Source organism: Opisthocomus hoazin, chromosome Z (genome assembly GCF_030867145.1).
Source record: "Opisthocomus hoazin isolate bOpiHoa1 chromosome Z, bOpiHoa1.hap1, whole genome shotgun sequence".
Lineage (NCBI taxonomy): Eukaryota > Metazoa > Chordata > Aves > Opisthocomiformes > Opisthocomidae > Opisthocomus > Opisthocomus hoazin.
This window is the reverse complement of record NC_134454.1, coordinates 52486962-52500222: the sequence shown is the minus strand read 5'-3', so window position 1 is coordinate 52500222 and position 13261 is coordinate 52486962. Positions and strand designations below refer to the sequence as shown.

General features: G+C 38.8%; 1 protein-coding gene across 3 annotated transcripts in view; it reads right to left on the bottom strand.

Annotated features, from left to right (window-relative positions):
* Positions 1–9800, bottom strand: part of PRUNE2 (prune homolog 2 with BCH domain) — a 107953-nt gene extending 98153 nt beyond the window's left edge. For 2 of the 3 annotated variants that reach the window (XM_075411313.1, XM_075411315.1), the window contains exons 1-3: positions 9775–9800; positions 8284–8444; positions 326–478 (exon numbers count right to left, since the gene is read on the bottom strand). In XM_075411313.1, the coding sequence (XP_075267428.1) occupies positions 326–478; positions 8284–8444; positions 9775–9785 (325 nt within the window). In that variant the 5' untranslated portion in view covers positions 9786–9800. Of the gene's footprint in view, positions 1–322; positions 479–8283; positions 8445–9774 lie in introns of all 3 variants that reach the window. The other variant, XM_075411314.1, reaches the window with a different exon arrangement.
* Between the last annotated feature and the right edge of the window lie 3461 nt (positions 9801–13261).

The window sequence follows — 13261 nt, the reverse complement described above, 5'->3', positions numbered from 1 at the left end:
ACATTGATTATGCCTCTATACTTCATCAACACAAATTCTTGACTAGCATACACTTGTAAAAGCAATATATGAAAGATATCAATGTTTACTTTACCTGTAAAAGCAATACAGAATTTAGGAGTTCAGTAGTTCCTCAACAGAAACCACAATTCCGCGATTCAGAATATAAGCATTTAAGTTAAAAATTAAATACAATTACATGTAACAGTCAGTGAAGTTAGCACGCTGCAACTATTTTCACCACAAACAATGAGCCTGTATATTCTGGTACAGTTACATAACTAAATTTGTGAAAGGTCTGAAAAGTGGAAGCAAGTTGCACTACCTTGTGGGTTAAACTGAGTCTCCTGGAGAACAGAGATAATTTCCTCTCGTGGGGGAAGATCTGGAAACTTTTCCTCTAGGATTGACAGTATTTTCTCCTGCTGCTCTGTAATTCTGTCAGCCTCCAAAGACATGCACTTGAAGAGAATGCTTCCTGAAACATTGAAAGACAAAAATCAATGCCTCCTGTAAAGAGCAAAGAGGCACTGCAGCAACAAGAATGTTTACTGTATGACCATCCAAGCCCCTTCCTTCCTGGAGATTGTTTCTACTGAATTAGATAATGAATGCTTTTCACACCGAAACATCCTCCTGCCACGAAGACAGTTTGTAAAATCTGAACTGGGTGGCTTGCCAGGGCCTATGCTGCAGCTCAGCGGCTGGTCCCAGTGCTGCCACAGCGTGCAGCACGCTTCTAGACCTCTAACACAGCTCAGCTCAGCAGCACAGCCGCTGGTGAGCAGCGCGTCACCAGGGCTGGTCCCTCTCTCTGGGCATTAGATCAAGGGTTGGTAGCTTGCAAACAATAAAGCCACATTGTGCCAACCTTCCTTCTACAGACGTGTCAATGAACTGCTACAACGGACACAAGGAAGAAATTCTTTACAATGAGAGTGCCGAGACACTGGAACAGGCTGCCCAGAGAGGCTGTGGATGTCCCCTCCCTGGAAGTGTTCCAGGCCATGTTGGATGGGGTTTTGAGCAACCTGATCTGGTTAAAGATGTCTCTGTGTCTGGCAGGGGGGCTAGACTAGATGATCTCAAAGTCACTGGTCATTTTGGTGTGACTCACTCTGGCTAATTCCTCGTCAATGTACACACCAAAAATGCACAGCACATTCAGCCAAATAAAATAATGCATTCAATTCCAGAATTTTAGAGAAACATAATCCAGTAATTGACTTCACCATCATTGGTGTGCTCTTACAATACCGAGGTGAGCTTGTTGTCTTTTCAGACAACTATGTGTTGCACATATTCCATCCTGGATGTGAAACATTCCTAACAGTTCAAGGTTTAAAGTCACGCTTTCATTCCCTAGAGGCTGGGATCCCATTTCTTAATACACCCGAAGACAGCCTTTGCCTCCAATTACTCACACTAAATTAAGGATAATAAAATCTTGTACTGCAGCATTGAAATTATTTATTGCTGTACTGTGCACAGGGATTTCAAACAAGTGTATGATTGCATTGCATCATGCTAGGTCAATGCGCAAATCAGCACTATACTATAAGACAGTTATTGTAAGCCAAGATGTTTAGACTTCAGCACAGAACCAGGAGATGAAAAGAAAAACTTGGACACAGCCATCCTCAATCTCACTGGACTGACGAGGACCCAAACATCTAGTACATATCCTTTTCTCTCTAACACTGTCATCACATAAAACAACAAAAAGCATTTCTTCAAAATTCGTAATGCACTTGCAATACAAAAAAAAAAAAAAATTGCCAAGCTAAATACACACCTCCTTATCAGACAAATCCTGTATGGATTATATACTAAGTAACGCTGAACAAGCCAAAAGCTGTTCCCCATCAGATATTAATTTCTGGAAATTCACACAGATGAAATTCCATTCTGTGTGTCTGTTACAGACACTGTAACTGCCAATATTCTTTTAATATTCAGTGTCCCTTTTTTTAAGTCAGTCTTATCATCACTTTTAGACAAGGCTCCTGCCCTGTTTGATACTATTAAAAATATTAAGGAAATGTAGACTGGAAGAAAATAATGTATACCGATGCACATTGACATTTGTAAATATAGGTACACGAAACACAGCTCCACAGCAAGCAGATTTCAGATGTCTACCAACAAATAACTGATACATAAAGCACCCAGTATATCTATATATATTAGCAAGGTGTATTTTCCAGTGCCTTTTATATGAAGCAAGTTTCTCACCCAGCAGCCTCAGGATAATTCATCTAACAATATCTCTCCGTTGTTCCCACTTCTAACCAGATAACAGTGCCTGTGCTACATATTCTTTTCCACCCCTTGGGAAGGCAGTGACCAGAATGAGTTTGGTGGCCCACAGCACACTCCCAGCCAGCACAGAGCTGCACCTGGATAAATGGCAGCTCAAGGACCAGCTTGCATGAATTATTTTAGCAATAGCAATCTTCTGCTTTTTTGAAACCCTCATTTTCTTCCCCCAGGAGCAGACAGGGAAATTGCTCAAGCACACACAACAGAAATGGAGACTCCAGTAGAAAGCACTGGACCTACAATGCATGCCCAAATTCATCACAGAGTTACCTACTGGAGGGAGGCTGTAGCATATCCTGTACAGCCCCCCAGGAGCACTAGGATGAGCTAGGCAGTCTGTCCATCTACACAGGTCCTCAGACACACAATGCGTCAAACTTTTACCACAGCTGTATGCTTCGAGGGGAAGAGTATTTGAGGAAGACCAAGAAGATAAAATCTTAACGCAAACATAATTACTATGCAGTGTGTTTGGTGTCAGGTCAGCAACTTCCGATTTGTTTTAGCTCCATATACCACAAATCATTCCAGAATTAATTACAGGATTGTGAATTGAGCATTAACTACACCACAGTTTTGATCCAGTCAGTCCTGGATTTCAATTAAGACATAAGACAAGTGCAGAACTATGTCCTTCCTAAAACATGAGAAAAGCTCAACCATACAGAAACAGTCAAATGAAGACAATTTCTGAGCCTCAGAATTTAAGGAAAAGTATTTTTTCCTGTTTCTCACAGATGACATTTCCAAACAATTGCAACAAAGTGAAACAGATCATTTAATTAACCTTTTTTCTCTGTCAGTGTTTCAAACAGGTAACATTTCCATCCAGTACAGGCAGTTTCTACTGTAAAGTTCAGGGCTGGGTGACCAAATTAAGCTGACTAGCTGCGGGCCTGGTGTGGCCCAGCTCTTCCAGAGCCAGGTAAAAGGGTATTGGGAGACAAGACAGGAAAGGAGTTGAACAAACAAGGGGAAAAGCCTTGTATTTCTCCAACTGCAGGAAACAGGAAAACTGGCAGCAGAAAGCTGTGGTTACATCAAGGCAGGCTCTAGCACCCAGGTCAGTATCTGGCTGTGATTATTTACAAGCGCCTGAACCACAGTAGCTATGCAGCACCAAAAACCATGACAAGAACCTGTCTGCTAAAATAATACATGGATTCCTTTCACACCAAAGCACTTCTGCTCTAGTGTTGCAGCAGCATTGCTCAAGCCAATAAAACTACCTCAATTCTCCTAAATGTATGGATTAGTGGGAGGGAACTTTTACATTATTTACATATTCCCCAATCAAAAGTGATGGAAAGATCCTAGGACATCCTACTTCAGCTTTCCCCATGCATTTCTACCAGTACCAGTGTGCATTTGTCTCTTGTTTTCACGTATGTGGCAAATTCTCAGTTTCTTCAACAGTAAGGCCATCTTGGATTTGATGTCACCCTTGGCAGGACACAGACATTACTGCAGAGTTGGAAAATCAGAATGAGTTTAGACATGCACTGTATTGCAGCATCTAACTGGAAGCCTTTGCCTTTCACCGCTCCACTCGTCCCAGGGTCAATCTGCAAATTCTGGTCATGGATACCATCCTCAAAGAGTAAAGCAAAGTTAGAAATTCTGGGATTTATCACTTGATATGAGAACAAAATGCAGTCAGCCTGAAATAATGCCTCATCAGAGGCAGACATCTTAGAAAGGTTTTTAAAAGGCTTTGTTTCCTACTTGTCACAGCAGTACTGTAGTGCTTGCAACTGCTAACTTCACTAGGATGAAAGCAAGAAAAGGATTCTTCTCAAATTAATAGGATGTCAGCAAGCCCTAAGATCAACATTTATTCTTCCTTCATCCTTTAGTACTATGCTCATCAGCAGCAAAGACAGGCACGCATCTTCTCTTATGGGCACCCTCAGCATCCCTGTGAGGGTTAAGATTCCAGGTAGTTTATAAAACCAGTTCACCCAAGGTACTATTGCTTGGCCAAAGGTCAGCAGTCCATTTAGTCATGTGCTGTCTTGTAAGTATCCGCTGTAAAAGATAGCAGGGCTCAGAAATCTCCTGCAGATTTTACTGAGTGCTGGTGCAACTCCCCCAGGGTTTCTGAAAGCATAATGGAGGCTGCTGTTTGCAGGCAAGCACAGAAAAAAGAAATATATAGTAGGTAATACAAGATTCAATATTATTTCTTGTGTACATCATACTACATTACAGATACATTTTTCCTAAGGAGAGGTCACTAGAAAATAGGCTAGGACTCTTAAAAACAATCTGCATTTTATTCTTTTCTGCAAAGCAGTCTGGAAGTGGAGCACTAGTTTTGCCAAAAGCAATTGCTGTGCATTAATATTAAACATGATCTAATGAAGGCAGAAGTCGTTTTGGGAAAACATTAAGAACAGCACAGGCATCTCCTGAATTATAAGTTTACGGCTGAGAGAAACAGTACAATGAAAATATAGGCATTTCTCCTGTCAAGGTTTTGTTCCACAACGTGGAAAAATAAAGGACAGGGAAAAGGAGAAAACCAACAGTGCCTCATGGAAAGTACACTTCAACACTCCCCACCCCCCAAAAAACCCCACAAAACAAAACCGTAGAACAGACCTAAGCAAGCAGTCTTCATTGTAATTAACAGGAAAGCGACAAAGCTGGAATAAAACATAATCTGGGGGACGAAAGCAGGGGGAGGGAAGCATTGCCTCCAAGAAAACTGTTTCCATACATAAAAAAAAGTACCGGTCCAAATAAGCGCAGCGTTTGATGCAGTTCAAAATGCTCCTTTCTTTCTGGTTTATATATTATGGATGAACTAATTCGGGAACATATGAATCATCTGATCAAAGTGCAAGACAGAACAAAAAAAAAAAAAAAAAATTTGGCATCACTCCTGAAGTCCTTAAAAGGGCATTTCTTAACATTTGTCTGGGTGGCTAGAATAACAAACTAATCTTCTCTTCTGAAAGTCAGACTGCCCCAACAGGGCACGAAAAGACCTTAACTATGCATCTCAGAACTAGCAAAAGCAGATTCACATAAAACAAAAAAACTTTGCTGATGCCGTTGCTGTAAATCTGTCTCTATTTACATGTTGCAGTCTGCATCTTGTGGCATCCTTCAAGGCCTTATACAAATAAACATAAGGAGGCATTTTTGAGAGTGCACTGACCCAAGGTACCTGACAGTGAGTGCCTGGAATCATATCCTTGCCAGCTGGCTGCAAGAGAAAATGTAATGATTCAGCAGTTTAATGGATCTTGAGTTTGGCAACAGCCCCCTTGGAAACATCTCTGGGGAAATAAAATAATACAGGCCCAAGACTCTGGCAGGTTCTGTAATTGTTTGTGTCTGGCACAAATCCAGGGACAGCACAAGCTCTAACTAAGGCAAATATGGCTGCCCAACACTCCGACGCTCCAAGCAGGCTCTATTCAAAGCCCAAGGGTAGAATTAACTTATAGCATGTCTGACAGGGAGACAAAGATACCAGCAAAGCATTCAGCTGAAAAAAAGTCCTTAAATATTAAGCTGCCTAAATCAATAACGCTCAGTTTCACAGGAAAAGTATTTTCTCTTTTTTTTTTAAAAAAAAAAAAACAAAAACAGAAGAGCAGGTGGAGTTTGTTCAAAGCTGAAATGTGGCAGGTTACAAACATCTGCTTTTGTTAACTGAAATTTTAAAAACTGCTAACAGACTGTGAGAAAAAAAAAGTTTGAAAAAGAGGCAAACAGGAGATATCTGTACTATCTTACAAGTCTTCTAGCAAAATACTCACTGGAAAGCCAGAAAATGAAAGACGAGTTCCCAGTTCAGAGACTCAGATGTTAGGATCTCTCAGCTGTTTTATGAAGATAAAATCCTAATTCTCAGCACTTTGACTTCCACCCCAGTCTTCTGTTCTGAGCTTCCCCCAAAATTTATACACACTAACAACACACAGATTTACAATGGAAGTAACGTAACAAAGTAGAAAAAACCCAGCAGGACCCTTTCATCAGCTGTATGAGTGCCACCAGAGACAGGGGCCACCCTTCCAGCCTCTACACATACATTCACTGGTAGGTAGAATGAAAAGCCACTCCTTCTTCCAGACCTCCATATACATGTGGGTCCCTTTATTTGCTATGCTCACAGGTGAGATGAAATTCGAAAGCTATACTTTATGGGCAAGGACTTTGACAGAAGGCCATGATACATACAGGGAAACACAAAAGATAGACTTGGGTAGGTTGTATTTGATCTTTTATCTTCAGACTGCTTGTAGTCTGATCTGCCATCTACATACCTTTCAATCTAGGAATTTTTTTTAATATAGTATGAAAATCAGTAAGGCGAATTACTGACTTTTCTGAATCTGCAATGGAAGGTTCCTAAGTATCGAAAATCTTTTCTATTTTAAGAGAACAACAGGACTCACTGTATTGCTTAGCCTTCTATATATACAGACTGCGTTGCTGGGAGAAGTAGAAAAGCATCAAGCCACAAGTGCAGCTGTGTTTTGTCATTTATGCTTTGTTAATCACTTTTCATGCCATGCAAGAGAAGGTATGCAGGGACTCCTATATCCATTAACTTCCTCAAACATGTGCTACCAAACACACTAACTAAAAATAAGTTACCAATTGTTAAAAAAAATATTAGCCTCTATCTCCCTCAAAACTGGAAATGCTGTCTCTAAAGCGAACACTTCTAATACTTGTCTAATAAAAGCACTTTATTTATTTTAACTTGGATAGAGACTAGAGAGCCAAAACTTGCAAACACTTACAATCAGGTATAGTACTTCAACATGTTCTTGTTCATTATTCAGAGCACTGCCTCCTGACTCCTTCCACCCCCAAACAGGTACCCTGAGAGATCCCCAAAAGTCTTTTTAGGTTCTGCCTCCAAAATCGACTACTACTCTTGGTCATTTGCCTAGATTCCTGGACAGCTACTCAACAGAAATTATGAGCTTACAAGAATATTTCAGGGCGGGTTTACTAGAGCTTATTAGCATGGAAAGATACCAAAAGAGCGGGCTAAATGCTGTGTAACTTAATGTTTCTTCCATGGAAACATATTTAAAAAAATTTACCTTTTGTAATTGCTCAGAATATTCTCATTACATTAGTTATCACAGTGATGAGTACAATGACAAGCCAAGACCGCAGTAGCTTCTGAAATCTAAGTGTGGGCAAGTTTTCATAATCCTCATTAAACATGCCAACGCTAATTTCTCAAAAGGCCATTTAACAGTCACACATCGATTAAAACCTATAACTTTAAAAATTCATTAAACACTATTAAAATTCAGTAAATAACTTAGAAGCAGCAATCGCTTCTTTTCAACCCCAGTTTTATTGCCCATTGAAGAGTTCTGATGCAGCAAATAAAATGAGGAAACTAATACAAACGATGAACTATGAAGACAGAAATGAAAAGACTATTAAAGCCCCATCCTTTGTATTCTCCGGGCATACTATACAAAAGAAAAGGGGAGCGCAGTGAAGATTTAGTAACAGCTTTTTTAAATAGTAAAAGGTTTGCATCACGCCGCTAAAACATCATTCTGCAAAAAGGTGCCACCATCGGGACAAGCTTTAACATGTAAATATTAGATTCCAACCCATATTGTTGTCCACAGGCAGGCAGAGCTGAACCGGCGGCACTGCACAGCCCCCGGAATCGACAAACTGCGCAGCTTTTCCAGCTATCCAGCTGGTGTGTCGACAGCTCCATTTAATATTCCTGTCTAGTGATACAGCAAAGACCTCTCATGCCTATTTTTAAATGCACATTTTTAATATTCAATATAATGTTACTCTTTAACAAACTCTTTACTCCCTGCTTCTTTTATGAAGCTTCCCGTGGTCTTTAAAGGGATTGTTAACCAAAGAATGGATCACACTCTTTCTGCATGAGCAGATTCAGAAACACTCCATTAAACCTTTCAGTATTTAATATAAAGAGTAATCTCTCACCTCTGAGGAGATAAGCCAGTTGCTGAGTGATTAACTCTGGTGCCTCTTGAAGAATCTCTTTTACTACTAAAGAGGAAGATGCTTGTAACTCCAGGTTGCCATCACATTGCTCATCTGGATTGATGACTTTGACAACAGCTGATTCCAAACTTTTATCCTCACTATCAAGCAAATTTAAAAATTATATGTATTTTTCTTTCCAGCTGCTCAGACAACCCAGTAAAACAGTGCAAATTTTTTTAAATTCCAGACTATAATGCCATTGTTATTGCTACTTGAAGTCTGCTATAAAGCCAAAGAATGTCACAATGAAGTCCTAAAACTGTAATTTTTTTTAATGAAGTGCTCAAAATGGTTTTATTGCTTGATACATCACTAAGTACTAAGACTGAAATGTTCACATTTCCATTACTGAAATCTTTAAAAAATAAACATTTGAGAAAAATATTTCTACATGTACTGAAACCATCACTCTTTGCATAGGGGAGATTCTGAATTTTCCCCATTGAACATTTTGGCAACTTACAAAAGATCTTTTTTTTGCATTTAGACACTTCATGTTTCTGCTTATAATAGCAATAACAAAGTCAAACTATATTTAATAATACAAACCAGTAATCACAATTCTTCAGAAGGAAGAAACACAGGAAGGGACAGTAATAAATGAAAAGCCAATCTAATGGATAATTTTTACTTTAAAAAAGTGAACAATGTTCTGAGCTGAGTGAAGTTAAAGAATAGTAGCTTTGAGATTTACGCATATTTCTTATCTTAGAATTTCCCTACTTTTATTCTAATCTACAAATCCCTGAGAATAGGATGGGGCCATAGCACAACAGGGTGTTACTCATCTTAAATGAAGTTCTGAAGAGAGCTGGAAGTAAACCGCATCCTTCACTCTGGGCAAGACGGACAGACCATTACAAAGAGGCTCCTTATAAAAGATTCACCATAGGCTTGTAAATATTCCCTCTTAAGGATGGCTATATGGACTATGGTCTTCCACAGAGCAACTTTGAGCCTCTGGCACTACGGACATTTTGAGAAAAATGCTGTAGCTTCTAAGGACTGCAATAATCTAGCAGTCATCTTAACAGAACGTATTCAAGCTGCTGGCCACCTCCAAACCCACGTAAGAGTCCTCATGCCTGTTTACTGAAAGCTAACTGAAATGCAGGAAAAAAATCCAATCTCTTATTTACTGGTTACAGGAATCTTCCACATTATTTAAACTACATTGAAATATCTAACATAAGCAGTGTGAAAATAAAGAAACTTAATAAAGGGAGTTCCATTAAAAGCAATGGAGGTGACTATTTAGTTTGTGACATTTACTGGATGTAATGGGAGACAAAATATATTTCAACCTCCTTATTTGTTGGTCTGTGTTAATGTAGCAATACCAATACTAATACAGAAAAAATGTAAAATACAATTTTTAAAACAGCTCAAACCCACATAAGCGATCTTGTTGTACATACAATGCAATACCTTGTCAGCATGTTGCTATTTACAAGTGTTAAAGACAATTTCCCTTCAGCATTCAGCTGGTGCAAATTGATTTCATCTCGGAAGATATGGAATGACTCTGGGATATTCAGCTCCTCCAATATAAATCTTGTCTCTGTGAAGTAGCTAAACTCTCTTCTTCGTATGTTCAACACGGGTAAGCAAAGAACGTCTGGAGGACTGACCTGTAACATAGATGTGCATTTGTCAGAGCTGCATAAAATAAGACCTGTTTTTCATTATTGAGATGTTTTAAGAGAGTGAGCAATTACAAACAGTCTGAATTTTCTGTTTGATATTTTTCCCCTTTTACTTCATTTTTTAAAAAACATCCTTTGTTTTTTTCATTGTTTTTCTGTCTCTGCCTCCTACAGAGTCACTGGAAAACAAGGAAGGAGAAAGCAGAAAAAATGATGTACAGGGGTGATTTTTCACTGCTGTTGAATAAGCTACCTGATACCCTCTCATTAATTTTTGTATGGAAATAAATGTAGATTGTTTCTACTCAAAGACCTCACCTCTGATTATAACAAAATCATTGTCTAGCGTAATGTTTTACAGTATGTTTAACTGACTTAACAATAAGATGTCTGTAACAACCTGGAACAAATGAGTCAAGACCATCCAGTCCATTTTTTCCATTACCTTGTCTAGAAAGTAGGCATAGGCCAGGGTAGAAATGAGTGAATCCAAATCCAAATCACAGGACTTATTCCCAAGAACAACATGGACTTTCTCCAGGCGTTTGCTCCTGTTCTGTAACACATTAGAAGACAATTGCAATGAGAGACAACGATGAGAAAAAACAAAGCGCAATCACCAAGACACTTCAAAAGACAATTTAAACACTAGGTATTGCCCTCAGCTGTAGCTCTTTTCGCCACCAGCTTTCATAAGAGACCCCAGTTTAGAATCCAACAAGATCTAAACTGACAGAAGGCCCTTTAGCAGCAAAGTAACAGATAAGCAGCTTCATGTATATGTGGAAAACACTTTTGAAAACACCTTACAAATCTAATACGAAAAGCAGTCCCAAAGAGCAAGCAACTATACACAGCAAGTTGTAATTTAAATTTTCCCTTTTTCCTTTGCTCGGCTGAAATCATTATCTAGACACAGTAAGTGGCTTTCACTCTGACTCTTCAGAAGCTGAACTCACATGGTAAAGCACTGAAGACTTTGAATTGCTCTCACTCCCAAAGGGAACTGAGTCTGTTCTGCATTAAATAAAATTAAGAGCCTTACAAACCCTCTTTTCCAAACAAGGAAAAGAAGAGACAGACCAACTGTGTGAAAGAAAAATATTGCAGGGAAGTGTCTTCATAATTGAACACACAAAATGTAAGGTGATGTTTTTCTCTTGTGCACATCATCATTACCAAACTAGTTGCACGGAAGCGTTCCGGTTTATTTTCTTTTAACAACCTATGCTTCTTAATTTGAGAAACATATCTGACTGATGCTAAGGCAGATATCTCAGAACCAAATATACACAATTAAACATTTTTGTTGTTGTTGTTGTATACAGGCTGATGTACGTTTTGTTATTTTGAATTAGGACTCTGTATATCAAGTCAAACTTTAATCTTTCAACAGAAGTATATAATTAGTATTTTGTCCTCAATAATTATAAATGTGCAATTTTTTTTAAACTTCTCTTTCTTCTCCGTGTCTAATATTAGCTCTATCTGGGTACAAGGAAAACCTTCATTCTCTTTCCCTTGCATGGAACACAGCCATCAAAATACCTTTGGGTAATAAAAGCAGGACACCTATTCTCCATTCCCTATGTACTGGGAAAGACAGACAGCTTTCTGAAGAATACAGTGTCTGGAACAGACACATTCATTCAAGCTGTAGGCTTCACCAGCAATAAACTGTCTCCATTTGCCTCTTTTCAACACAATTTTTATCATATTGTTTTTCTGCAGCATACATTTCTGATTGATCTGCCACTGTAAAGAATGAAAATAAGGTTCATGTCATCCCTTTTTAGTATTATTCAGTGCATAGGAGTCTTTTTCTTTAGGTTCATTATAACTGTACCGCAAATGACTCAACCTTGGAAAAAAGAAAACTGAATGAACTGACAAATTGATTATTAAATCTACACCTTTAGAAATCCAGTGCAAACAGCAATATAAAAAATTTCAAGCCATCTGATGCTGGTTTATATTTACATATTCTGTACCTATAAAATGATTTGCTTCCTGTTACTCATATTCCATGGAACACCATTCCATACAGAACTAGCAAGGATCCTCAACAGTCATCTGAGTTTCAGTGATGAATGTCAGACCTACTCATGGGGTACATGAGTGTTTTCTTTTGAAAAATTCACAATTTTTTTGGTGTTGTCTTTAGAATTCATTCTCTCAAGCACTAAAATCTGCACACTTGTCTTTGCAACGCATATGTTAGCTGTAGCCTTGTTAAAACAGGTATATTGCAGTTCTAAAACCTGTACAAAACCGTGTGGGAGGAGAACTACCACAGATGGTAAACCTTCCTTGTCTTAACAGCTGTTTAAAAACAAAAGAATAATTCACCTTTCGAAATAAAAAAATGCAACAAAACAACCCAGCATCTTTCACTCTTTTGTATGTGCCATCATGCTCCCCCCCCCCTTGTTACCTCTTCAGGAACGGAGACAGAATAATTACACAAAAATTGAGGAATTCCAAGCCTGAAACTTTCTGAACTCTACACCTGACTTCCAAAGAAATGAGAAAAGCACGACTATAAAGAGCAGACATCAAAGAAAACATTGCAGAGGAAGAAAGCTCTGGAGACCATTTCTTCATAATCCAAAGACGTCAACTAGCCATCTGTTTTCTTAACTCCAGCACACCAGAATTTCATCAACACATGTGAACCAGAACAGACTGTGGAAGGACAGGTCATCTCCTTGGATTGTTCCCAAGAACTTAACAAGAACTCTGAGATGGAGCTTATTAAGCTTATGACAGTAAGTAGACTAACAGTAAAAGGGTGTTTTTTCTCGGTCATGCTGTTAACATACTAGCCCTCCAAACAACTGCTGATTTCTTCCAGGGTATTTCTGCCTAAGACAAACATGCAGTCGAGGTAGCCTACTAGCTACTGCCAACTCTTTCCCAATGGAAAGGGAATGAAAAAGAAATTTCTGAAGGTGTTCAGGGGGTTCTGTTGCACACTGCCTTTCTCTGGTCACGCCAGAGAGGATATATTTTTGTTTCATCTACTACAACTGGTTATTTTAATGACTCTTCCTCCCCCTGAGTAAGAATCTGTTCTTTTGCACACAACTACCCCATTTCACTCCCTAATGTCTCATTTATGACTTTTAGCAAAGTGTTTTCGCAATGGCGTTTTTCTAATAAAATATGACAGCTATTCTACTAATGTTAAAATACAAAGTCAACCTGTAAGCTGTCTTTGTAAGTAATTGAAGTGTCTATTTCACAGATTTCAAGGCTAAAATTGGACT